The 26,475-nt window shown below is 40.5% G+C and overlaps 1 protein-coding gene across 19 annotated transcripts in view; it reads right to left on the reverse strand.

The window, feature by feature from the left end:
* Nucleotides 1–26,475, reverse strand: part of UNC79 (unc-79 homolog, NALCN channel complex subunit) — a 294,353-nt gene that overhangs the window by 148,742 nt on the left and 119,136 nt on the right. For all 19 annotated transcript variants that reach the window (XR_009210277.1, XM_032180377.2, XM_032180374.2 and 16 more), the window contains 2 exons: nt 24,551–24,722; nt 22,687–22,917 (listed from right to left, as the gene is read on the reverse strand). Coding sequence is in view for 18 of the 19 variants with exons in the window: in XM_032180377.2 (XP_032036268.1) it covers nt 22,687–22,917; nt 24,551–24,722 (403 nt within the window). In the remaining variant the exon portion in view is untranslated. The remainder of the gene's footprint in view (nt 1–22,686; nt 22,918–24,550; nt 24,723–26,475) is intronic.

The raw sequence follows: 26,475 nt of genomic DNA on the forward strand, positions 1-26,475 counted from the left end.
CCCGTCTCTACTAAAAAATACAAAAAATTAGCCGGGCGTGGTGGCGGGCGCCTGTAGTCCCAGCTACTCGGAGAGGCTGAGGCAGGAGAATGGCGTGAACCCGGGAGGCGGAGCTTGCAGTGAGCCGAGATTGCGCCACTGCACTCCAGCCTGGGCGACAGAGCGAGACTCCGTCTCAAAAAAAAAAAACAAGAAAAGAAACTTAGGTGACTACGTCCAGGAAGACTGTAACCTCACAGTGCTCAGCCTAGAGGAACCGGGGCAGGGACTTGCGCACTAGGGGATAAATTGCTTGCTGTAACTGTACCAGATGTGCCTGCTCAACGGACACCTGATCTTGCAAGACTGACAGTCAAGTTTCACTTTCGCTGTACTTCTGGTCTCTTAGCCCATTCTTTGGGTTTGGACCGGTAGGCACGCCTCTTATAATTTGGGGGAGCACATTTCTGTCAAGCCTCTGAGACTAAGCTAAGCTGTCGTATCCCCTGTGACCTGCACGTGTACATCCAGAGGGCCTGAAGTAACTGAAAATTAAAGAAGTGAAAATGGCCAGTTCCTGCCTTAACTGATGACATTATCTTGTGAAATTCCTTCTCCTGGCTCATCCTGGCTCAAAAGCTCCCCACTGAGCACCTTGTGACCCCCACCCCTGCCAGCCAGAGAACAACCTCTTTTGACTGTAATTTTCCACTACCTACCCAAATCTTATAAAACAGCCCCACCCCTATCTCCCTTTGCTGACTCTTTTCAGACTCAGCCCACCTGCACCCAGGTGATTAAAAAGCTTTATTGCTCACACAAAGCTTGTTTGGTGGTCTCTTCACATGGACGCGTGTGAAATTTGGTGCCGTGACTCAGATCAGGGGACCTCCCTTGGGAGATCAATCCCCTGTCCTCCTGCTCCTTCAACATTTATTCTCCAAAGAATACTGGGTATCCGCACCCAAAGATCAAATTTCTTCTCCATCCATTACCTACCTCAATAGATAAACACACGTGCTCTCCCTGCCGATCGTGTCCGACTGATCTCTCAAACCCCAACACCTTCTACGCAACAACAACTCCTTTCCTTCCTAGGCATACTTGGATACTTTTGCCTTTGGATACCTGGTTTTGCCACCCTAACAAAACCATTATATAAACTCACAGACGGAAACCTAGCTGACCCCATAGATCCTAAATCCTTTCCCCACTCCTCTTTCCGTTGCTTGAAGACAGCTTTAGAGACTGCTCCCACATTAACTCTCCCTGACTCATCCCAACCCTTTTCATTACACACAGCTGAAGTGCAGGGCTGTGCAGTCAGAATTCTTATACAAGGACTGGGAACCCGCCCTGTAGCCTTTTTGTCCAAACAACTTGACCTTACTGTTTTAGGCTGGCCATCATGCCTCCGTGCAGTGGCTGCCACTGCCCTAATACTTTCAGAGGCCCTCAAAATCATGAACTATGCTCAACTCACTCTCTACAGCTCTCACAACTTCCAAAGTCTATTTTCTTCATTTTCTTCCTCACACCTGACGCATATACTTTCTGCTCCCCAGCTCCTTCAGCTATACTCACTGTTTGTTGAGTCTCCCACAATTACCATTGTTCCTGGCCCGGACTTCAATCTGGGCTCCTACATTATTCTGGATACTACACCTGACCCCCATGACTATATCTCTCTGATCTACCTGACATTCACCCCATTTCCCCATACTTCCTTCTTTCCTGTTCCTCACCCTGATCACACTTGGTTTACTGATGGCAGTTCCACCAGGCCTAATTGCCACTCACCAGCAAAAGCAGGCTATGCTGTAGTAGTATCTTCCACATCTATCATTGAGACTATTGCTCTGCCCCCCTGCACTACCTCTCAGGAAGCCGAACTCATTGCCTTAACTCAGGCCCTCACTATTGCAAAGGGACTACGCATCAATATTTATACTGACTCTAAATATGCCTTCCATATCCTGCACCACCATGCTATTATATAGGCTGAGAAAGGTTTCCTCACTATACAAGGGTCCTCCATTATTAATGCCTCCTTAATAAAAACTTCTTAAGGCCGATTTACTTCCAAAGGAAGCTGGAGTCATTCACTGCAAGGGCCATCAAAAGGCATCAGATCCCATTGCTCAGGGCAATGCTTATGCTGATAAGGTAGCTAAAGAAGCTGTTAGCTTTCCAACTTCTGTCCCTCACTGCCAGTTTTTCTCCTTCTCATTGGTCACTCCCACCTACTCCCCCACTAAAACTTCCACCTATCAATCTCTTCCCACACAAGGCAAATGGTTCTTAGACCAAGGAAAATATCTCCTTCCAGCCTCACAGACCCATTCTATTCTGTCATCATTTCATAACCTCTTCCATGTAGGTTACAAGCCGCTAGCCCGTCTCTTAGAACCTCTCATTTCCTTTCCATCGTGGAAATCTATCCTCAAGGAAATCACTTCTCAGTGTTCCATCTGCTATTCTACTACCCCTCAGGGATTGTTCAGACCCCCTTCCTTCCCTACACATCAAGCTCGGGGATTTGCCCCAGCCCAGGACTGGCAAATTGACTCTATTCACATGCCCGGAGTCAGGAAACTAAAATACCTCTTGGTCTGGGTAGACACTCACTGGATGGGTACAGCCCTTTCCCACAGGGTCTGAGAAGGCCACCGCAGTCATTTCTTCCCTTCTGTCAGACATAATTCCTTAGTTTAGCCTTCCCACCTCTATACAGTCTGATAACGGACCGGCCTTTACTAGTCAAATCACCCAAGCAGTTTCTCAGGCTCTTGGTATTCAGTGGAACCTTCATATCCCTTACCGTCCTCAATCTTCAGGAAAGGTAGAACAGACTAATGGTCTTTTAAAGACATCTCACCAAGCTCAGCCTCCAACTTAAAAAGGACTGGACCGTACTTTTACCTCTTGCCCTTCTCAGAATTAGAGCCTGTCCTGGAGATGCTACAGGGTACAGTCCATTTGAACTTTTATATGGACGCACTTTCTTGCTCAGCCCCAACCTCGTCCCAGACACCAGCCCTCTAGGCAACTATCTTCCAGTCCTCCGGCAGGCTAGACAGGAAATTCACCAGGCTGCTAATCTTCTCTTGCCTACTCCAGATTCCCAGCCATATGAAGACACCCTAGCTGGACAATCAGTTCTTGTTAAGAATCTGAACCCTCAAACTCTACAACCTCGATGGACCAGACCCTACTTAGTCATCTATAGTACCCCAACTGCCGTCCACCTGCAGGATCCTCCCCACTGGGTTTACCGTTCCAGAATAAAGCTGTGTCCATTGGACAGCCAGCCTAATCTCTCTTCTTCCTCCTGGAAGTCACAAGTACTCTCCCCACTTCCCTTAAACTCACTTGCATTTCGGAAGAACAGTAATAACCCTTATGAGCCTAATACATACCTTCATTCTATTAGGTCTGTTCGTCCTTACCCTACTTTTTGCAACAGGGCTTTATGCAGTCACCCCCACTACTTGGACTGTGCCCCAAAAACCAGTCATCCCTGCTGTCTTCTGACTAGTCATACTCCTGTTCACCATTCTCAACTACTCATAGATGCCCTACTCTTGTTTACATTGCCTGTTTACACTGTTTCTCTAAGCCATCGCAGCTGACATCTCCTGGTGCTATCCCCAAACCGCCACTCTTAACTCCCTCTTAGAGCGGATACATGATCTTTGCTGGCAGGGTACCCTCCAATACTTTCACCCTGATGAAGTTCTATTCTTTACTTTTATACTCACTCTTATTCTCACTCCCATTCTTACACCACCCTCTACCTCTCCCCAGCTATCTCCACCACACTATCAATCTTACTCTCTCCTAGCCGTTTCTAATCCCTCCTTAGCGAACAATTGCTGGCTTTGCATTTCCCTTTCTTCCTGCGCCTATATAGCTGCCCCCGCCTTACGTACAGGCTGGGCAACATCTCCTGACTCCCTACACCTCCGAACTTCCTTTAACAGCCCTCACCTTTACCCTCCTGAAGAACTTCTTTACTTTCTAGAAGGTCCAGCAAGACCTCCCCAGACATTTCACATCAGCAAGCTGCTGCCCTCCTCCACACTTACTTAAAAAACCTTTCTCCTTATATCAACTCTACTCCCCCCGTATTTGGACCCCTCACAACACAAACTACTTTTCCTGCGGCCGCTCCTTTATGTATCTCTCAGCAAAGACCCACTGGAATTCCCCTGGGTAACCTTTCACTTTCTTGATGTTCCTTCACTCTTCATCTCCAAAGCCCAACTACACACATCACTGAAACAATTGGAGCCTTCCAGCTCCATATTACAGATAAGCCCTCTATCAATACAGGCAAACTTAAAAACATTAGCAGTAATTATTGCTTAGGAAGACACTTACCCTGTATTTCACTCCATCCTTGGCTACCTTCCCCTTGCTTGTCAGACTCTCCTCCCAGGCCCTCTTCTTGTTTACTTATACCCAGCCCCGTAAATAACAGTGAAAGGTTGCTCATAGACACTCAATGTTTTCTCATACACCATGAAAATTGAACCTCTCCCTCTATGCAGTTACCCCATCAGTCCCCATTACAACCTCTGACGGCTGCCGCCCTAGCTGGATCCCTAGGAGTCTGGGTACAAGACACCCCTTTCAGCACTCCTTCTCATCTTTTTACTTTGCATTTCCAGTTTTGCCTGGCACAAGCTCTCTTCTTCCTCTGTGGATTCTCTACCTACATGTGTCTACCTCCTAATTGGACAGGCACATGTATACTAGTTTTCCTTACTCCCAAAATTCAATTTGTGAATAGGACCAAAGAGCTCCCTGTTCCCCTCATGACACTCAGATGACAAAAAAAGAGTTATTCCACTAATATCATTGCTTGTCAGTTTAGGACTTTCTGCCTCCACTATTGATCTCGGTACTAGAATGGCAGGCATTTCAACCTCTGTCATGACCTTCTGTGTCCTCTCTAATGACTTCTCTGCTAGCATCACAGACATATCACAAACTTTATCAGTCCTTCAGACCCAAGTTGACTCTTTAGCTGCAGTTGTCCTCCAAAACTGCCGAGGCCTTGACTTACTCGCTGCTGAAAAAGGAGGACTCTGTATATTTTTAAATAAAGATTGTTGTTTTTACCTAAATCAATCTGGCCTGGTGTATGACAACATAAAAAAACTCAAGGATAGAGCCCCAAAACTCGCCAACCAAGCAAGTAATTACGCTGAACCCCCTTGGGCACTCTCTAATTGGATGTCCTGGTTCCTCCCAATTCTTAGTCCTTTAATACCTATTTTTTTCTTTTATTCGGACCTTGTACCTTCCGTTTAGTTTCTCAATTCATCCAAAACCGTATCCAGGCCATCACCAATCATTCTATACAACAAATGCTCCTTCTAACAACCCCACAATATCACCCCTTACCACAAAATCCTCCTTCAACTTGACCTCTCCTACTCTACGTTCCCAAGCCACCCCAATCCCGCTTGAAGCAGCCCTGAGAAACATCGCCCATTATCTCTCCATGCCACCCCCCAAAAAATTTTCACTGCCCCAACACTTCAACACTATTTTATGTTATTTTTCTTATTAATATAAGAAAACAGGAATGTCAGGCCTCTGAGCCCAAGCTAAGCCATCGTATCCCCTGTGAACTGCACAGATATGTCCAGATGTCCCAAAGAAAGTGAAGAATCACAAAAGAAGTGAAAATGGTCGGTTCCTGCCTTAACTGATGACATTCCACCACAACAGAAGTGAAAATGGCCAGACCCTGCCTTAACTGATGACATTACCTTGTGAAATTCCTTTTCCTGGCTCATCCTAGCTCAAAAGCTCCCCCATTGAGCACCTTGTGACCCCCACCCCTGCCAGCCAGAGAACAACCCCTTTGACTGTAATTTTCCACTACCTACCCAAATCCTATAAAACGGCCCCACCCCTATCTCCCTTCGCTGACTCTCTTTTTGGACTCAGCCCGCCTGTACCCAGATGATTAAAAAGCTTTATTGCTCACACAAAGCCTGTTTGGTGGTCTCTTCACACAGATGCACATGAAAATTTCCTACACTAGCTTAGTAGTCAGACAAGATTAAAAACCTAACTTAGTAGTATGTGCCAATAACTGAGTCTTGGCTGTTGAAGTGGCCATACTTCAACCACTCATATAGACTGCTAAGTGTTCAAACTGTGTTCAGATAAGGCAAGCACCAACCTGTAACCAATCCAGCTGTTTCTGTACCTCACCGCCAATTTCTGTAGGTCACTTCCCTGTTTTTGTTTATAAATCTTTATACTCCAGCACAGCACACATATCTGTTGTGCTGGAGTCTCCGTGAATCAGCTGTGATTCTGGGGGCTGCCCAATTCACAAATTGTTCGTTGCTCAATTAAGCTGTTTTAATTCAGCTGAAGTTTTTCTTTTATCAGTGCTGTCTTTGAGAGGACAGAATTGGCAGCACATGGGTCCAGAGTCTGTATCACTCACATCCTGATCCATTTTTCCTTTTCATGTGTTTAATTTGACATCTTATTCCCCCATGTGGCCCACTGGGTGGCATCTTGCAAAAATGAGAGGCTTCTGTCTAAGGTTCCATGAAACAGAAAAGGAAGATTTTTTTCTTTTATAACGCAGCTTGGCCTCCACAGTTATGGCCCAGCGAACAGGGTCATCAAAAGCTGCTCTGCTCTTATGAAAGCTGCAGAGACAGGGAAACCAAAACCCTGGCATGAAGGCAAAAGGGTAAGAATTTCTTACCAGCCAGGGCCCCGGCCTCTCGCTCTCTGTGCAAACCAGTTAAGTAAATGGTTAAAAAACAAAAACAAAAACAAAAAAAATCCCTGTTTCTCTCCTCTGCAAGATTTTTTTTTTTTTTTTTTTTTTTGAGATGGAGTCTCGCTTTGTCGCCCAGGCTGGAGTGCAGTGGCGCGATCTCGGCTCACTGCAAGCTCCGCCTCCCGGGTTCACGCCATTCTCCTGCCTCAGCCTCCAGAGTAGCTGGGACTACAGGCACCCGCCACCGCACCCGGCTGATTTTTTTGTATTTTTAGTAGAGACGGGGTTTCACCGTGTTAGCCAGGATGGTCTCGATCTCCTGACCTCATGATCCACCCACCTCAGCCTCCCAAAGTGCTGGGATTACAGGCGTGAGCCACCGCGCCCGGCCTGCAAGGTTTTGATTAATGAGAAAAAGATGTGTGAGACTAGTCTTAGGTTGTAGTGAATCTGCTGTACTTTGTGATATGAATTTGTCGTTCTGCATTGTTCTGTCATGGAGGGGTTGCCACAGAATAGAATGTGGGTGTAGGACCCCTGTAAGTCTGCTGTTTGAGCCAGCCCTGGAGACTAGTCAGTTACAAACTTTGCTATGGGTCCCCGAAACAACAACCAAATGAGGTTTTCCTCTTGTCTTGTTTTATGTCCTTGAGAGCTTGACTTTTTGACCATGTGGGGGTATTCTCTCTCAGTCTCTGCCATCCACAGGGTGGAAATTTTCAGGTTCATGTAAGGCAGCCAGTCTGAAAGGACACATGATAATGTCACGGCTAGCCTTAAGGATTCTCTTAAGCAGTTAAAATCCTTTGCAAACTTGAAACTGTCTGCTCTAGATTACTTCTGGGAAGAACAATACTGTAGCTCTGTGGCTAAGGCTTTGCCCATTCATGACAGTGGCATGGGTTCAATTCCCAGCTTAGAGAATGAGTCCTTTCTGGTTGGATATTTATGTGACCTTTGCCATTTATTTATTCTTTTTCCCTCCATTGTCTTTGTGACCATATGGGGGTACTCTCTCTCCATCTCTACCATTCAGAGGGCGGAAATGTTTAGGTTCATGTCAGGCAGCTTGTGATTTTCTGTCTAGAATTTTCCTTTCTCTGAGCTATCTAGGAGGCGATTCTACATCTTGTAAAAACTGCTTGCAATCTCTTTGTAGACACTTTGTGCGGCTATGGTTAAATCATAACCTTAATTAAGGCTTATTGGATTTGTTAGGGAAGCCGGAGCCTAGGAAAGCAGAGTAACCCCATTTTAAGTTCAGCTCCATCTTCAGATTAACTGAGTATATTCCTTGCTGGTCACTACCCACAGTCATGAGATATTTACAGTTGAGGAAACAGCCTAAGATACTGGCAAAGACACACTCCCACAACAGCAGAACGTCCAGATGTCCCAATACCCATAACAAAATATGATTTCAAGATTGTTATAGTTATGGTTTGACGTATTCAAACACTAAAACATCAAGGATAGTTTTCTTTAAATCAATAGAATATAAATTTTGTCATGCTCTCTGCTCACACTTACATAGACATGGCTTAGCTTAGCTTTTATATAGAAATGACCCCTATACAAGAACAAATTAAGGATGCCGATGCCCTTCTCTGTAACGGAGTAGCTTTCAATAAACTCTCTCTTCTCACTGCACTCTGCCACTTGTCTTGAATTCCTTCCTGTGTGAGATCCAAGAACCCTCTCTTGGGGTCTGGATCAAGACCCCTTTTTCTAGTAACAGTTGCACTTGGGAAAATCCCTTTGGGAGAATAAAAGGCTTAAACGCCAGAGGCGTTGGCTGTTTGTCCCCAGCAGCCAGACAATGGTCTGGCAATTAAAGATTTAAAAGGGTTTTTTTTAAAGAGCTCTATGGTAAATGAGATTAATTAAAAGGGGATAGCCAAGCTATACATACATTTAAAAGGCTGTTAGGCTTTTTTCTCTTCTTGGATCTTGTTTTTTTGAAAAAAAGGTTTTTGGGTTGTTTTTTTTCTCAGTTGATTAAATTGTTTCTCCACTTACTCTGTCCTCTGGCACACATGCCCTCACTGCCCTGCATGAGGACTTAAGGTAATTTCTGACAGCCTGGAACTCCTTGAGCGAAACAGAAGAGGCACCACAGACTCCTGTTTTGGGAGAAACCTCTGTTTTCCAAGTAGAACCCAAAGAATTATAAGCAGACAGATACTCCTCAAAATCTGAGGCTCTGTTCTGTTTTGCATTATGTTACCTGATCTTTTTGACTTTTGGGGGCATCAGAAATTATTTTGCATTATTTAGAAATGTTGAATCTTAATGTGCAATAGCTAAATAAGAGGCATTTTTTTTTAATGTCCAATAGCAGTTGCTTATAGTGAGTGGCTATTACTACAGGGTGATACCCCTTTCTTTGTGTGTTTACATAAAAAGCCATGCTCTTGGGCACCTAGAAGGTATGAAATGGAGGATGGGCTGATTACAGAGCAGACTAATTGATGTTGGGTTGTCCAGCAGCCTTGGGGAAATGTCCTTACAATAAAATATGCTGTGAAAGCATTGCACTGTCTTGTCTCATAGCACTTCCTTCTTTGGGGGGACCCAGTATTTGGTGTAAAAATGGGATCCTTGATTTTGGGAGATCTGTTCTGCCTTCCGGCTGTGCCCACATACTAGGCCCTAAAAACTGCATGCTTTCCTGGCCTTGTTCTTTAAAAGGTTCCACCCTGAATCCAGTTTAAAAACTTACATCTTTAAATAAATCTCCACATGTAAGGGTATCTTTTTTCCCTGGCTGTCCCACCTAAACTTTTACTCACACCATTTCTCCCTTGGTTTAAGTAAAATATAAATTATTTATCTTATTTCACCTAAGAATTGTCCCTTTTAAAATGCAAATTCAGACTTACCTCACTGATAATTATTTAGGGCAGAGAACAGATAATCAAAAGATTGATGCTCTATCTAAAATAAAATGAGAAAGAAATCTTGGCCAGGTGTAGTGGCTCACACCTGTAATCCCAGCACTTTGGGGGCCCAAGGCAGGTGGGTCACTTTAAGCCAGGAATTTGAGACCAGTCTGGCCAACATGGTGAAATCCCATTTCTACTAAAAATACAAAAATTAGCCGGGCATGGTGGTGTGCACCTGTAGTCCCAGCTACTTGGGAGGCTGAGGCAGGAGAATCACTTGAACCCAGGAAGCAGAGGTTGCAGTGAGCCAAGATAACACCACTACTCTCCAGCCTGGGTGACAGAGAGAGACTCCATCTCAAAAATTAATTGAAAAAAAAAAAGAAAGAAAATCTTAAAAACTAGCAAATGAAGAATCTTATAACTCTACCAGATCTGCTTCTCTGTCTGTCTGTGTATTTATATGTGTCATGTATGTGATGTCTTACTACCAAGACATGTAAAAGACCTCCAATGAATTGGCTTAAAGAAAAATAAATGCTTAAATAAAATATTTTATCAGAAAAACAAACACTTTAGTTCACATGGCTTTAGTAATCTTTGGTAAATAAAGACAGTTTTAAAGACTATTAATAAAATAAAATTAAATGTCTTTAAAATTTAGGCATTCAGTCTAAATTAGGCAGGTCAGAAACTGCCCTTGCTAGATGCTTTAAGGTTATTAACTGTTTCTATGACTTTTGATAACTGTTTGACTTGCCTGCTTTGGGGCCATTAGATTCTAGGTAAGGCCTGGGGATATATAGAATTAGACACACTCCCTAGCTATACTGGCAAAGAGTCACATATTACCTGTAGTTCCCAGGCTCTGCACTTGGTACAGAATTAAAATTGCGTACACTAAAAATAAAAATTAGGTGTTTTTAATAAAAAGGCATGGGAATGTAGTTTTTAAAAGACAAACTAATTTTGTCTAATTTAGAGGTTGTTTAAGGATTGTTTTGGGTTAAAAGAAAGATAGAATATAACTGAAAGTTTAAGCCAGTTGGAGAAGGTTTGTGAAAGATTAATCTGGAAATAGAAATTCTGTGTATGAGCTAGGTGACTAAAAGGGTATTATTTCGTTTTTCCATAAATTAAATATTAAAATAAAAGCTCGCTAACACAGGGCCAGAATCTGGGCTCATGTGTCAGAATAATAGGGTTTTCCTGGAGCATTTATCTGCTCTTTAACAAAAAATTTGCAAAGGGTTATAAAAATCTTACCTTATGGTCAAACTGGTTAAAATTAGATAGATTTGTTTATCAAATTTTATTGAAATTAGCTTTAGTATTAATATACTAATGCAAAGGTAAAATTTGGTTTTCCCTTTTGAGCAAGATTTTCATTCACCTACAGGAAAAAGAGAGAGACAGAATTTTTTTTTTTTTTGAGACAGAGTCTTGCTTCAGCCAGTCACCCAGGCTGGAGTACAATGGCATGGTCTCAACTCACTGCAACCTCCGCCTCCTGGGTTCAAGTGATTCTCCTGCCTCAGCCTCCTGAGTAGCTGCGACTGCAGGCATGTGCCACCACACCCAGCTAATTTTTGTATTTTTAGTGGAGATGGGGTTACACTGTATTGGCCAGGCTGGTCTCAAACTCCTGACCTCGTGATCCGCCCACCTTGGCCTCCCAAAGTGCTGGGATTACAGGCATAACCCACCGTGCCCAGCCATGCTGTCTTTATCGGGTCTGGTTATTTGGAAAGCTGAGTCCTCTCTCTATGAAAGACTAAAGGATTTTTGCTGTTTAGAAATCTTTGAGTTAATCATGTTGGTTAAATAAATAAACTGTGGTCCTATTTTGTGATGTCAAATGTTTTAAATTTCGATATTTGACAAGCTTTCCAAAATCAAATCCTGAATTAAGCCTTTTTTGACCTAATTAACCGCTTTGTATTGTAGGTCCTCTGAAGTCCAAAAGAGACATATGCAGCTTATTTGGTATATCAAAACCACACAGGAAACACTATCATATTTAAAATGGTGTTTAGCTTTTTTCGGATTATATTCACATAAATGTGTGATTAATATGTATTCCAAAGTTTTATGAGATTCCTATGATTCTGATATGCCTAAGTATCTGCTATCAATAATAATTAAGATTGTTATGTTAAATTATTGTGTGTCACAGAAATGACCAGATTTCCCTGTTGATTGCATCTTTAACTGTGACTATCCTAAGACTGTTGTCATCCACAGACAATTGTCTTGTTTTAATCTATTCCAAAAGAAGGTTTATAATCAGCTAAAGGACTCTCATGGATACTCTTGGATGCAGGTCTCTGACAACTTGGAGACTGAGCCATTAGAATAGAGGGAAAAACTTGTAAGACCCTCTTGGAGATCTAATCTGTCCATAAATATCAAGCAGAACAGAAGTTAATTTCATGGACTAAACAAAGAGGAGATTGAAATAATCTGTTTATGACCTTTTCTTCCTGAAATGCTGCTAACCCTTTTTGTTTTGTTTTTCAGAGTCAAGAAAACTTTTTTCCCTTTTAAACTATTTACAACTTTTAACAATTGAGTAAACTACAACCTATAAGCAAAATTTCGAGCATGTTTCTTTCTCTCTAGCTGATTTCTGCAGAATTTGGAACCTATATGTGAGTATTCTTAACTTATGGCAATATAGTTGTTTGCATACATGCAATAAGAATCTGTTTTCTTTTGTAACAGGACACAACTGGGGAAACTGGTTATTTTATCAAGGCTTTATGAGAATGACATGCTTTCATACTGCTTTTCTAAAAATTGAGGTTGACTTATAAAGCCTATAAAAGCCCATTGGAAAAACTGCCCTCATATCCTGTCTATGCAGTCCTTGTACAGGGTTCCTGACCTATGGTAAGTAAAGACTGTCACTTTCTAACAGGTCCAGGAGCCCCAAGTTATCTTTGGACTTCAAGAGGGGAGGAATTCACCCAATTTATACAAGTGTTTGCAGGTACAGATAAATCCATAGCTAGGCTCACAGCTTTAAAAAGTCTAATCTGAGAATCCTTACAAAACAAAGTTCCAGCAAAGCCAATTAAAAAAAAAGTTTATATGGCAAATAATTATTCTTGCTGCACTTCACGCAAATAATCAAAACAAGTATAATGAAACTAAAATTTAATTTGCAAACACATTAGTCCTACCGTAATTTGTCTTTGATAAAAATGAGAGACTGGAGAGGAAAAGAGTATAATACACCTGTTGTAGGTTCTAGTCTTATCTGTTGTTTTTGAGCTTTTTAATATTATTTTCTGGGTTGCAAGTCTCCAAACTAACATTTTAAAAATTTTCTTCCACTTTTCTGACTTAATGAAATTGCTACTACCTTTTTCCTAAGGCCCTGCAAACTAAGGCTTATTCTTTATAATACAAGCAAAAAAACATGAAAAATTGCCACCACCCTGCTCCTCCATAACTAAAGATGCTTTGAGCCTAATAACTGGGTAGATTATGCCCACCATTAACAGTTGTTTTTCTTTTGTTTCCATAGAAATGTCTCTTATTAAAAGTATGTTTGCCTTATATTTCAGACACCAGGAGACTCATTCTCCCAGCCTATTCACTTAAATTCCAAATGGCATCTGATTTCTTCTCACAGCATTGTTAAACTGGACTTAGGCATTTTATTAATTATCACTGGGTACTATTTGATTTTTAAAATAATTATTTGTTATATTCAACAGGCGTACAGATGGTTAAAGTTTATGCCTTCCAGGCTTCAACAGTTCTAAGTCAAGCTAATGATGGCCCAAGGATTCCAACCCATACCATCCCAGAAGGATTCTAGTCCCTACAGGTCTCTAGAACAGTCAGTGAGAGATTACTATGTGCCTCTGAGGTTAGACAGGGACAACACCCTGTTCAGCACAACTGTTCAGTATAGCTTCAGAAGATGAGATCTTCAGCCCTTTTTCCTTAAGAATAAAGAGAGTGAAATATCTCAGAGGGGAAGGAGACAGTAAGGATGAGGCTTGGCTTCAGCTCACACCCACTAGAGCATTCTTTCATGCATTCCCACTGATCTCAAAACCCACACCACTACCTCACCAACGCATATCCATTAATAGTCATACAAAGAAAACAGCCATTCTGTATTGTTCTTCTGTGCTGTTATATGTTTAACCATGCCTTTTACTTAAACAATTCCAGACACTGGCCTTAGGAGATCCAAAATTAAACTGAGGTTGCTGAGTCTCCCATCTCGGGAAGGAATGCTGAACAACTGATTTACAGCCTTGTTGCCACTGGCCAGACCAGCAGGTGACCCATAACTCAAGACAACCATCACAACCAGCTTTGCTGACCTGCATACCCTACCCCTAACATGCATTGCCCAACTCAGCCTGTATACTCTACCGCTGATGTCAATTCCTATGCTTTGCCTTAAAAAAATAAATCCTGGCCGGGCGTGGTGGCTTATGCCTGTAATCCCAGCACTTAGGGAGGCCGAGGCAGGCAGATCACGAGGTCAGGAGATTGAGACCATCCTGGCTAACACGGTGAAACCCCGTCTCTACTAAAATACAAAAAATTAGCCGGGCTTAGTGGTGGGCGCCTGTAGTCCCAGCTACTCGGGAGGCTGAGGCAGGAGAATGGCATGAACCTGGGAGGTGGAGCTTGCAGTGAGCCAAGATTGTGCCACTGCACTCCAGCCTGGGCTACAGGGCGAGACTCCGTCTCAAAAAATAAATAAATAAATAATAAAATAAAAAATAAAAAATAAATCCTACCAGCTCTTTTGGGGGAACCAGCTCGGGGATTCTTGTGCCTCCACTGTCTCCCTTGCACTTGAGAACAAGTCCTGAAAATAAAGCCTTATCTAGGAAGTCCTCTTGGCCCCGTATTAATTTCCATTACATGGAGAGCCAAGGAGCCTGTGGTCTGTAACATATGTATATACATTATGTATATGTGGTATCTTCTTACCTCCAGAAAATATTGCCAAATTACTTTATAAAATTCCTTAAGAGACCTCTATTCTAAATGGGTTTTGTGAAACAAGTAACTCAAAATCTAAGCTGTTGGAACTTTATATTTAAGGGAATGTGATTATGGGACCTGAGTCATGTAAACAGGCAGCTGCAACCTAGGCAACTGTAACCTTGTTTTTCTAATTACAGATTAGCCTTTTTTCTTACTTACATTATTTTGTAAAATGTAGTAAATGACTAAATTGAGCCAGGGAAGACTCCTTCCTCTTTTTTTTTTTTTTTTTTTTTATACGGAGTCTTGCTCTGTCTCCCAGGCTGGAGTGCAGAGCCGCGATCTTGGCTCACTGCAACCTCCGCCTCCCAAGTTCAAGCAATTCTCCTGCCTCAGCCTCCCAAGTAGCTGAGATTACAGGCACATGCCACCACGCCCAGCTAATTTTTGTATTTTTAGTAGAGACGAGGTTTCACCATGTTGGCCAGGCTAGAACTTCCCTCTTTCCTCTCTCACAGAGACTTCATGACTATCATATTGTCTAGGATGAAATGTTAAATATACTCTTTTAAATTGGAAAGGCAACAAAAACTAGCTGTATGGAAATGAAAACAAACTGTAACTAACTAAATTGTTGCAATTTATAAACCACCCTTGTGTAGAAAATGTTATAATCCTGCTAAATTTCTTTGTTTTCTGCCTATATAAGCAAGGCCTTAACTTTTAACTGCAGAGCACTGACCCCATTTCTCTGAAGTCCATGTTTGCTGAATGGCCATTCCTAGCTTTTTGCTTAAATACATGCTTTAAAACTGGTTTCTGATCCTTTTGATTAATTCAGATTGACAGTTGCAAAACATATATACTTACATGTTAAATTAAGTCTAACCTAAAGCTGTCTTCTTACATATTCTAAGTTTGGCCCAACAGTTTCTACATATACATAGTGAACTGTAACCTAGCTGCATGTATAAACAGATTGTAACCTACTCTTGTGCCAATCACTGACTTTTGGCCAATCAAAGGCAGCCAACTGTTAATAAGGCAAACACCAGGATGTAACCAATCTGGCTGTTTCTGTACCTCATTTCCATTTCCTGTATATTACTTTTCTTTTCCTATCTTTTTTTTCCACCACATGGCTATGCTGGAGCCTTTCTGAATCTATTCTGGTTCAGAGGCTGCCTGATTTGTGAGTTGTTCTTTGCTCAATTAATCTCTGTTAAATATAATTTGTCTAAGGTTTTTATTTTAACATATATAAATTAAATATTCCTAAAACTCTCAGAAATATAGGAACTAACCCAAATGCTTTCAAGTGTACGTGATTTCAGTAAATCTGTAAATGAGACAAGTATAATATTGTTGGTTTAATAAAAACAACTGTGTTTTCAGAGTTATCAGCATTGAGTACCATGCTGAGCACACGTTTTGCTTCTACCTGGGCTTACTACTCAAATAAACTAATATATTTACCAATGTTTAAGATTATAGAATTTACAGATTTGATTTTAATTAAACAATCATTATTCTGACAAAGTTTATATCAACAATAATTGTGTTTTACAATGTTTCTGCTTAGATGTAGTTTTCAAAATCTTTTTGGTAACTTGAAACCTTAACGGTATACTAAGTTAAATTAAATGGCAGGTATTCATTGAAAATCTAGATCACTTCTAAGTAGGATAAAATATTAACACATTAATTGCTGATCATAAGTTTATCTGCTTTTAGCTTCTTATTTTTTACAAATGCTAAAGACATTTGGGTTTGTTAAAAAGGATGTTCTTTTTGCCACATTGGGGAATCATACTAAGAGGAATATGCGTCTAGAAATTGTGAGATGGTATATTCACAAAATTTGCTAAAATGCCAAAAAATGCTGATATACAACAGGCAATTCACAGTTGTCTAACAGTTTTCTCTGGAAAATAAAGGATAATAAGCGTTGAAAATTATAATCAATTATATGTAAATTGAACTACTAGACATAATCAGGATGAAGGAAAAACCTCTGTGTGCAAAGTATTCAAGTAATGTAGAATGTGGTTTTGTTACAGGAAAAAGAGGAATTCTTTCCTAAAGGAGCTGTTTACTCATCATTCCTGAATGAGGAAGAGGAAAGGACCAAAACCTGAAAGGGAAGGATGGGGAAGACAGAGAAAGAGAATTTTATCTTGTGTGGTCATGTTGGCTAAGATTGAGTAGATTTACTGTAAGGTTTTTAAATGAGCTTTAATATTAACAGTGTACTGATGCAAAACTAGAGTTTCATTTTCTCTCTCTTAAAAAAACAACATTTTTTAGATTATCTTATTTCTGTTCTTAATAAGAGGTTGTAAAAGGTTTTTCTTTACCTTTTGAAAAATCTGCCTAGGAAACTACCACAGTCTAAATATTTGTGTCCCCCCAAAGTTCTTAGGGTGAAACCTAATCACCAATGTGATGATGTTAGAAGGTGGGGCCTATTGGGAGGTGACTAGATTATGAGAACAGAGCCTTTATGAATGAACACCCTTGTAAAAGGGACCTCAGAGCTACCTTGCCTCTTCCACCACATAAGGACACTGCCAGAAAGCACTATCTATGAACCAGAACGTAGGCCCTCACCAGACACTAAATCTGCCTTGATCTGGGACTTTCCAGCCTCCACAACTGTGAGAAATTTGTTGTTTATAAGCTACCCAGTCTATGGTATTTTGCTATTGCAGCCCAAACAAACTAAAGAAACTAAGAAACAAAGACTGTGTCTTATCAGAATAATCTCCTGTGGCTTGTTTTTGTTTTTGTTTTTGATTTTTTGTTTTTTGGGTTTTTTTTTGAGACAGGATCTCATTCTGTCATCCAGGCTGGAGTGCAAGTGCATGATCATGGCTCACTGCAGTCTCAACCTCCCGGCGATCCTCTCACCTCAGTCTCCCAAGTATCTCGGACTACAGGTGCGAGCCAACATGCCAGGCTAATTTTTTTAAATTTTTTGTAGAGACAAGGTCTCTCTAGGTTGCCCAGGCTGATCTCAAACTCTTGGGCTCAAGTGATCCTCCAACCTCGGTCTCCCAATGTGCTGGGATTACAGGCATGAGCCACTACTCCTGGCCTTCCTGTGCTTTTTGTCTTTATCCTGTCCTAGATTATTTAAGAGAACCAAGTCTTCTAAATATTAAAAGAGCTAAGTTTTGTTTCTCTTTTTGTTTCTTACAATTGTGTTGCTCCCTATATTTACTTTTGAAATCTCTTAGTGTCATATGGGTTAAATAAATAACTAAGAATTGTTTCACAGCGACCTGTAATGTTGGTTAATCAAGTACTCAAATCTTTTGACATTTCTGATAACTTTTGATATTTTGCCTTTCCAAAGCCAAATCCTAAATAAAATCCTGGTCTTGAACTGACTGAAAATTTCCCAGAGGGACGCTTGAAAATCTCAAAGGATTTGTTCTTACCTATAAAAAGATACATTAAACTAATTAGGTTTATTTGATATGTTTAATTCTACGGAAAGCGTTGTCAAATAAAAAGAGATGTTTAACTGTCCTTAGGTTACATTTGTATAGGTAAATGTTATGAATACAAATATTTCAGGAATTATATAAAGTTCCTAGAAATTTGTCAATGCCCTTGCTGGCATGATACGTCTTTATGCTTCTTTGTCTGATGGTAGACAACAATGACAAAATATTATCAGTTATCATTTTGTTATTATTTTAATGTTTCATGCTACAGAAACAACAAAACTGCCTTGTCAACTGTGTCACAGTGAACTTTCAGCAGATCTTTAACTATGACTATTTTAAGCCTTTTGTCATTCAGATAGTAATTGTTATCTGATGTTTTTCTGAAAACTCTTGCAATCAGCTACTAGCAAGAATGCTTATTTTCAACATAAACAGATTGTCTCTGAGATCCGTGGAAAGGATTATGACAGGTACCCTGGCATACAGGCTTCTGGTGGCATTGCTTAAATAATTGAGATCATACCACTGGAACGAGTAAGGATTGCCAGAACTCTAGTGGAGCAGCTAATGGGTTCATTAACTGCTAACTCAATGAAGCAGAACAAGACTGAATTACATAGGACTGAATGATAAATGATTGTAATTTGTATCATTTTTTGTTTTGAACATTGCTAGTTTTTCAATCAATGTTCTGTTTTTCAGATACAAGGAACCCCTTTCTCTTTTCTCCTAAGCTATCTATAACTCACAATAATTTGGTAGATTTACACCTTTGTAAACAAAAATGAAATATATCTTTTTTCTCTCTACTTGATTCCTCCAGAATTCTGAAGCTCTTATTGAATATTCCTATTTTCATAGCATTACAGCTATTTGCATAAGTTGAATAACAATCTGTTCTGCTTTTAACAGGACATAATTGGGAAACTTGGTTATGAAACCACCTTTACAAAAACTATAACAGTGAGAAAATAATGACAGTGGAGATCGGATCTAGCCAACCCCCTCTTGCCTTTAGCATTTAAACCGCCAAACTAGCTTTGGGAGATATTTAGCTTATAGTTTAAATGACAGTAGCCCTTCTCAAAAATTCAAATGCCTTTCTAAAGAGACCACAAGGCTATGAGGAGGAAAGGAGCCTGAATTCTGCTAAGGTGTGGACATAAATGGTTGCCAGCTCTTATTCCAGAGGTTACAAGATATGCAGCTTCTCCAATTATTCCTGCGGATAACATCACTAGGTAGAACCTAAGATTGGCTTTTTGAGATAGCTTTTCATGTTTTTTGCATGTCTGACACCCATGGCTCCACCTGGAGCCATGTCCTCCTGTGTCCCCACCCATAATCAACTCAGCATAAGAGGACAGCTTCAACTCCCTATGATTTCATCTCCAACCCAACCATCAGCAGCAGCAAGCATCCACTGTCTAGCCACCCCTACTCCTTCCTCCAAATTGGCTTTGAGAAACCCCTAACCTACAAGCCTTTGATGAGACTGATTTGAGCAATAACTCAGTCTCTTGTGTGGCATGGCTGACTTCATGTCAATTAAACTCTTTCTATACTCAATTCCGTGAATCGATGTTGTTTGTGCAGCAGGCAGGAAGAACCCATCAGGCAGTTACAGTTGTATTACCAAGCCTTTGCAGAATGTCATATTTGTGAATTGCGTGGAATCTGATATGACTAAACAGTTTTAAGGAACTAAGATTGACTTTATGGAGCCAGTGTTTTCAAAGCCCTCTTGGAAAAACAGATTTGATAACTGCATTACAGAATTCTCAGCCTTATAGATGAGTAAAAAAGGTCACTTCCTGGAAAATTTAGAATATTTGGGAGACCTCAAGGAGAAAGGAATTCACCCAAATCTATAAGTATTACAGATGAAATCTGACGACAAGTTCTTGGCCTGACTTCTAGCATCAAGAAACCTCTAAAAGTCCAATCTGAGATTCCTTGTAAGAGTTCTGGCAATGCAAACTTTAAAAAGCCCTAAGTGGTCAATTACCATTCTTGCTGTGCTTATGCAAATGATCAGACCAAATTTAAAGAGACTCATTTTGTAACCAAAAGTAATCTTACTTTGATTATCTTTGGTCAAAATGCAGGTGATTGTAATGAGAAATTTTATGTTTTGATGAAAAACTATAACCCACCCTTGTGAGTGATCAGATTCTAGTCCTGTTCAACAGCTTTGAGATAGTTTGCACCTCTTTGTAAACTAGATCCTTCTGTCTTGCCCATTTTGCCAGTAATTAACACTTCTAACTTTTCTCCTACCCACCTGACATGGCATCACTGAGAACTAAAACCTAACTTCCTAGATCATTATTAAGACTCTGGGTTATCTTGTTACAAAGTCCTAAAAGCTGAAGGGGGACAATATGATATAAAATTCAAAGGACTTATTGCTACAACAGTTTGGTCCACTCAGGAAGTTCACCAAACACTCACCTCTTCTCTGCTCTGCTCTGGAAAATAACCGTTAACTGTGACACTGATGTTCTCACTCCACCATCTAAACATGCTTCAAGACCAACATCTAGACATCTTCTCAACTGTCTGCCCTCCATACTCAAAACCTAGATTTATAGTCTATCCCAACCATTAATCTGTGCTTTTCTGGTTCCTTGTTCTATGCTCTTGTTCTCCTCTGCAGATCTCTTACCTCACAATTTCTAACCTAAATCTTCCCTCTATAGCAATCAATCTAGCTTTTTTCATGTATGTTGAAACTTCAAGGGAAGTTTCAGATAAGGGAAATGTTATCCACTGAAACCCTACAGCTGGTATAAAGATTATTTTAAAGTGAAAACATTTAAGCTAAAGAAGATGCAAAAAGAAATCTTATCTGAACTTCCATTATGTGACTCAAGCAGAGTCTCCGGAGAAAACCCTTCTGTTATCCCCCTCCAAACGGAGTTTCCTGTGGATTCAGCTGCTGTGGAGATAGCCCAGTTCCTGCCCAGCTCCCATGGTATTAAAAAACCCAATGGAACCTTCCATACCTTCTCACTGAAGCCCTTAAGTAAACCTTTAGTTAAGTTTGATACATAAATCTTTTATCTCTGGCTATTCAGGAAGTAATTTATCATTGAGATCTCCCACATGTACTCATAAATATACTTTGTCTTCTCTCCAGTTAAACTATTATCAGTTAATTTGCAGACCCCAAAACATCTGCACCTAAGTTGGAATAAGAAAATTTTTCTCCCAACATAATCATTTCTTCTCATTTTCCAGAAGCATGTCACATCGATCCTTCACTATTCCAACAGACATAATAACAGAAAACATATCAATACAGGCAAAGAATGTCAGAAAATGGGAAATTTCCTTTAGGCGAAAATTCAATTTTCTAAGTGAGTCAGTAGGTGGCACCAAAGAAGAAAGAAGTACATCTCCATAAATGCACAGATCACTCTGAGTCCTGAAAATCCAATAAAAGTTACCCCTATAGATGGTCTGTGCTGTTTTATCCTTAAATGTCCTACTTTAGCACAGGTTTCTACTGAAAACTGCCTCAAGATCTCTTTGAAAGGAAATAAAAAATCACAAATAAAAATAACACTTAGTAAACACTTGGAAAAAAAATTTCACGTATTACTGCCAAAACCTGATTCTGGACATCCACCTTTCTGGGTTAGACACAAATTACATCATATTCAAAAAATACGGGCTGCTCACAGTGGCTCATGCCTGTACAATCCCAGCACTTTGGGAGGCTGAGGCAGAAAGATTGCTGGAGGCCAAGAGTCTGAGACCAGCCTGAGCAACATAGAGAGACCCCATCTCTACCAAAAAATTCTTTTAATTAGATGGATGTGGTGATGCATGCCTGTAGTCTCTGAGGTGGGAGGATCTCTTGAGCCCAGGAGTTCAAGGCTGCTGTGAGTATGACTACACCACTGCAGTCCATCCTCGGTGACAAAGTGAGACCCTGTCTCAAAAAAAAAAAAAAGGAAAAAAGAAACGTGGGATCTTCTCAGATGTGATCCATTGAGGCAGAAGCAAGAGGATCAGCACAGAGAAATCTGTTCTTAAGTGAGAGGAATAGGTGCATTTTGTCTGACCCTGAACCTTTTTGGCATTTCAAATGGCAGGGCAGGGACTTCTACCATTCACCTGTATATATATATACATGATTAAAAAAAGAAAAAAAGACATTTCCCCTAGCTGAATGGTAATCTTTCCAAAGATTCTAAGCCAAAAGGGGACTGAGCTCTAGTAACCTCATGGAAAGGCTTTTTTGTTGTTTCTTAATAAAAATATTTAGCTTCCCAGCTACTCCAGAGGCTGAGGCAGGAGGATCACTTGAGCCCAGGAGTTCAAGGCAACCAGCCTGGGTAACATAGCAAGATCCCATTTCAAAAAAAAAATCAGCAATGTTGAGAAAGAATAGTCCCTTAAATTCTTAAAGATACCTCACAAATGCATCTTGCCATTCTTCCTCAACCCAAATCAACATCAAAGCAGCACATCACCCAAGACATAGTTACTAAATTCATTTAGCTATATTAATTAAAATAAGGAGAGATGTTCCTCCTCTGCAGACACTGATAATACCCGCATGGCTAAGGCAGCACTTCTCCCCAAGTCCTCCTCTCTAACAAGGTGCGAGCTGTACGCCTCCACTTACCCTGGCAAATTCCATAGGTTTAGGAAGAAGGCACATGACCATGACATCGAAGCGAACATCACATACGGTCTTCAGCCATTTGGTTACAAACTGAGGCTTCAGCTTTTCCACCAGACTTCCCACTTCATCATCCATCATATATGCAGTGGAGTGAAACCACTGAAACACCATGGCCACCAGCCGGGCCAAGCTTTCTGTAGGCGTGTTCTCACTGGGTGTGCAGAGGCTCACCTAGAAGTAGGTAGATTAGAACCTTGTTCAGCTTCCATCCATCTTTACAAAATTATTACAGGTGCATTAAAAGGCAAAAAAATAAATAAAAATAAAAAGATATCCCAGATAATCCGTTTGAAATAGGCAGTTTTAAAAATGGGGATCGCTTATCCAGAAACTGTGTTCCTTTCTACAGGGATAGATGGATTGCAACAACAATTTTCCCTCAAGATTTCACCTTCCAATTAAGCATTTTCTCCTACAAGAAATCCATTATATAATCTGCACCAGATAAATGCTTCTAAAAAGTTAGGTCAACAAAATGATATTTCATCAATATCCTCAATGAAAATAATGTATATATATTTCAGTTCTAAAATGATCATATTTTGCTAAGAATTGTGTATTAGTAATAATTCAGATACCTTGGAGTCCCCCAATTCACTATCATAAATAGACTTTTTTTTTTTTTTTTTGAGATGGAGTCTCCCCCTGTCACCCAGGCTGGAGTGCAGTGGCGTGATCTCGGCTCACTGCAAGCTCCGCCTCCCGGGTTCACGCCATTCTCCTCCTCAGCCTCCCGAGTAGCTGGGACTACAGGCGCCTGCCACCACACCCAGCTAATATTTTGTATTTTTAGTCGAGACAGGGTTTCACTGTGTTAGCCAGGATGGTCTCGATCTCCTGACCTCGTGATCTGCCTGCCTTGGCCTCCCAAAGTGCTGGGATTACAGGCGTGAGCCACCGCGCCCGGCCCATAAATAGACTTTTTAAAACATCATTCATTCATTTACTATGAACTAATCTTTTATTGAGTACTATGGCAGGGTCCAGGAATAAAAAATATAAATAAAACATTGTCCTTGCCTTCAAAGAGTTCACAGTAGTAGCCATTGTGTCATTAAATAATAACTTCTAGGAAGCAAGATATGTGAAATCAACAATTAAATGCCAATTTGGTAAAGACTCTTTCACGGAACTATGTGCAAGTATAATAGAGATATATCACTATGGAGACTGAATTAATGTCTCCAACAGGCAAAACAAAAGCCTGCTTCTCTGCAGCATTGGTAAATTCAGCTTGCTTGGGACGTTAGATCTGTATGTTTGATCTCTACTGAACAGATGTTGAAGTTAAATCAGTCAATAGCAATCATATTCCTTGCATTACTTTGGCTATAATGTCTCTGGTGTACATAGACTTATCATAAATACACAAAAAGCTCCACAGAGACTGAACTTTCAAGAAAAATTTCATGTACATAGGTGATGGGACATGAATTATCTGTAAATGTTATTGAATCCAGTACTTGACAATATATACTAGCAACTTTCCTGCTTGTACCAGTCTAGATCCTGATACTGTAGGTTTAACACCTGGCTCTTCATCAAAATCAATGGCCAAGAGCTTTTTAAAAAATTCCCAAGATTCTGGAATGCGATCTGGGAATCGTTAGTTTTTAAAAGCTTTCCTAGGTAAATCTAACATGCAGCTCAGGATTGACAGCTATTGCCGTAGAGAATTCAGTCCCATTGCTAAGGTTAATTTTTCACTATTTACTCCTTTTAAAAGAACAGGAGAAATTCCACACCAGTACAATTTTGAAATGAGAAATAAGAAAGTGGAGAAGAGTTAACTTCTTTTTCTTACTAAGAACCATATTCCAAATTGACTGAGCAGCCTCTGATCGTGTTTATCATCGTCCTTGTTATCAAAGTCAGCATTATCCAGGGAATGGTGGGAAGAGGAGAGGCCCAGCTGCCGCCGCCGGTTCAGCTCATATTCTCGCTGCTCAGCATGGAACTCGGCTTCTTTCAACAAGCTGCCAAAGAGCAGTGTGATTTCAAGTTAGACTGTGAAAAAACACATTCTAGATCATGACCCATTCAGAGGAAGTACCTCATGAGTACTCAAGCATGCTGGATTGCTCTTATTTGAACTGAGTACTGTGTTACTGAGTTACTGAGTACTGTGCATCCTGAGTTACTCCAGGATGCCGCATTCTATTTTCTTACTATTTTATACTCCATTCCCATTTCAAAGATGAACAAACTGAGGCACAAAGAGGCTAGTTCCTCCAATCAATTAGCAGCAAGCAGAACTGATCCCTTCTGACTTCTGGTTCACCAACCATCCCACTATAAGTCAATGCTTCCTCTATATCTATCACGAAACTGTACAGACAGCAAATGCATGATACAAGGAAAGACTGAGGAGCTTGTACCCAAATGGAAAAATATTCACCATTTGGTATTCAAAGACACGAAAGTGAAACAGTGAAAATTCTTTTTTCCATTTGCTAAACAGGTTCCAATTTTAAAAAACAACACTCAGTATTGGTAAGTTTTATACATGGTGTTGGCATTGTAAATCCATACACACGTTTTGAAAAGCAACTTGGTCGTGTATTAAGAGTCATGTAAATATTCATACCCTTTGAACCAAGGTACTTGATATCTGGTTGTCTACCCTAAGAAAATAAAAAATGTAGGTACAGCACCATGTACAAAAATATTTCTCAAAGTGTTACTTATAAAAGTAAAAAACTGGAAGCAGTCTAAATATGTAATCATAGAGAAGAGTGAGTTATAGCTAGATTAATATTATATATCCACTACAAATGATAAATATGGAAACTACTCAACGACGTGGAGAAGAGCTAATAGTGTAATGCTACTTCAAAAAGAATTGTGGATACACTGTGATTATGGTTATAGAAATGAAACATACATTTGAATAAAATTAGAACATAACCAACACTGATGATGATGGTGATAACAGTATGGCTGAGTGCTTTTATTTCTTTTCAAACTTTCCATAATGTTCGATTTGACAAACATTAATTGTATTTCTACTATGTGTCAGCCACTGGGATAAGAGAAACAGAAAAGACTTGGCCTCTATCCTTTAACACTTAAATTCTAATTTTTTTTTTTAATTTATTTTTTTGAGACGGAGTCTTGCTCTGTCTCCCAGGCTGGAGTGCAGTGGCGCAATCTCAGCTCACTGCAACCTCTGCCTCCCGGGTTCAAGCGATTCTCCTGCCTCAGCCTCCTGAGTAGCTGGGATTACAGGCAGGCGCCAACACGCCCAGCTAATTTTTGTATTTTTAGTACAGACGGGGTTTCACTGTGTTGGTCAGGCTGGTCTCCAAATCCTGACCTCAGATGATCCACCTGTCTCGGCCTCCCAAAGTGCTGGGATTACAGGCGTGAGCCACTGCGCCCAGCCATATTAGATATTTTTTTATCTGAACGTCATGCGGTTGCTACAGATTCAGTGGAGTTGGACAGTACTTTTCTCTTCCCTTGCTTTCCCTTCCATAGGGTAGCATTTGCTGGCTTACAAAGGAAAAGCAGAAGCTTTGCTCCACTGTCTGGTCTTGTCTCTTTTCTTTTCTTTTTCTTTTCGTCTTCTTTTCGGTCTCACTCTGTCACCCAGGCTGGAGTGCAGCCGTGTTATCATGGATGGCTTACTGCAGCCTCTAATTACCTGGCTTGAGCAATCCTCCCACCTCAGCCTTCTGAGTAGCTGGGACTACAAGTGCACACTACCATACCCAGCTAATTTTACTT

Source organism: Hylobates moloch, unplaced genomic scaffold (assembly GCF_009828535.3).
Source record: "Hylobates moloch isolate HMO894 unplaced genomic scaffold, HMol_V3 SCAFFOLD_16, whole genome shotgun sequence".
Taxonomy (NCBI): Eukaryota; Metazoa; Chordata; class Mammalia; order Primates; family Hylobatidae; genus Hylobates; species Hylobates moloch.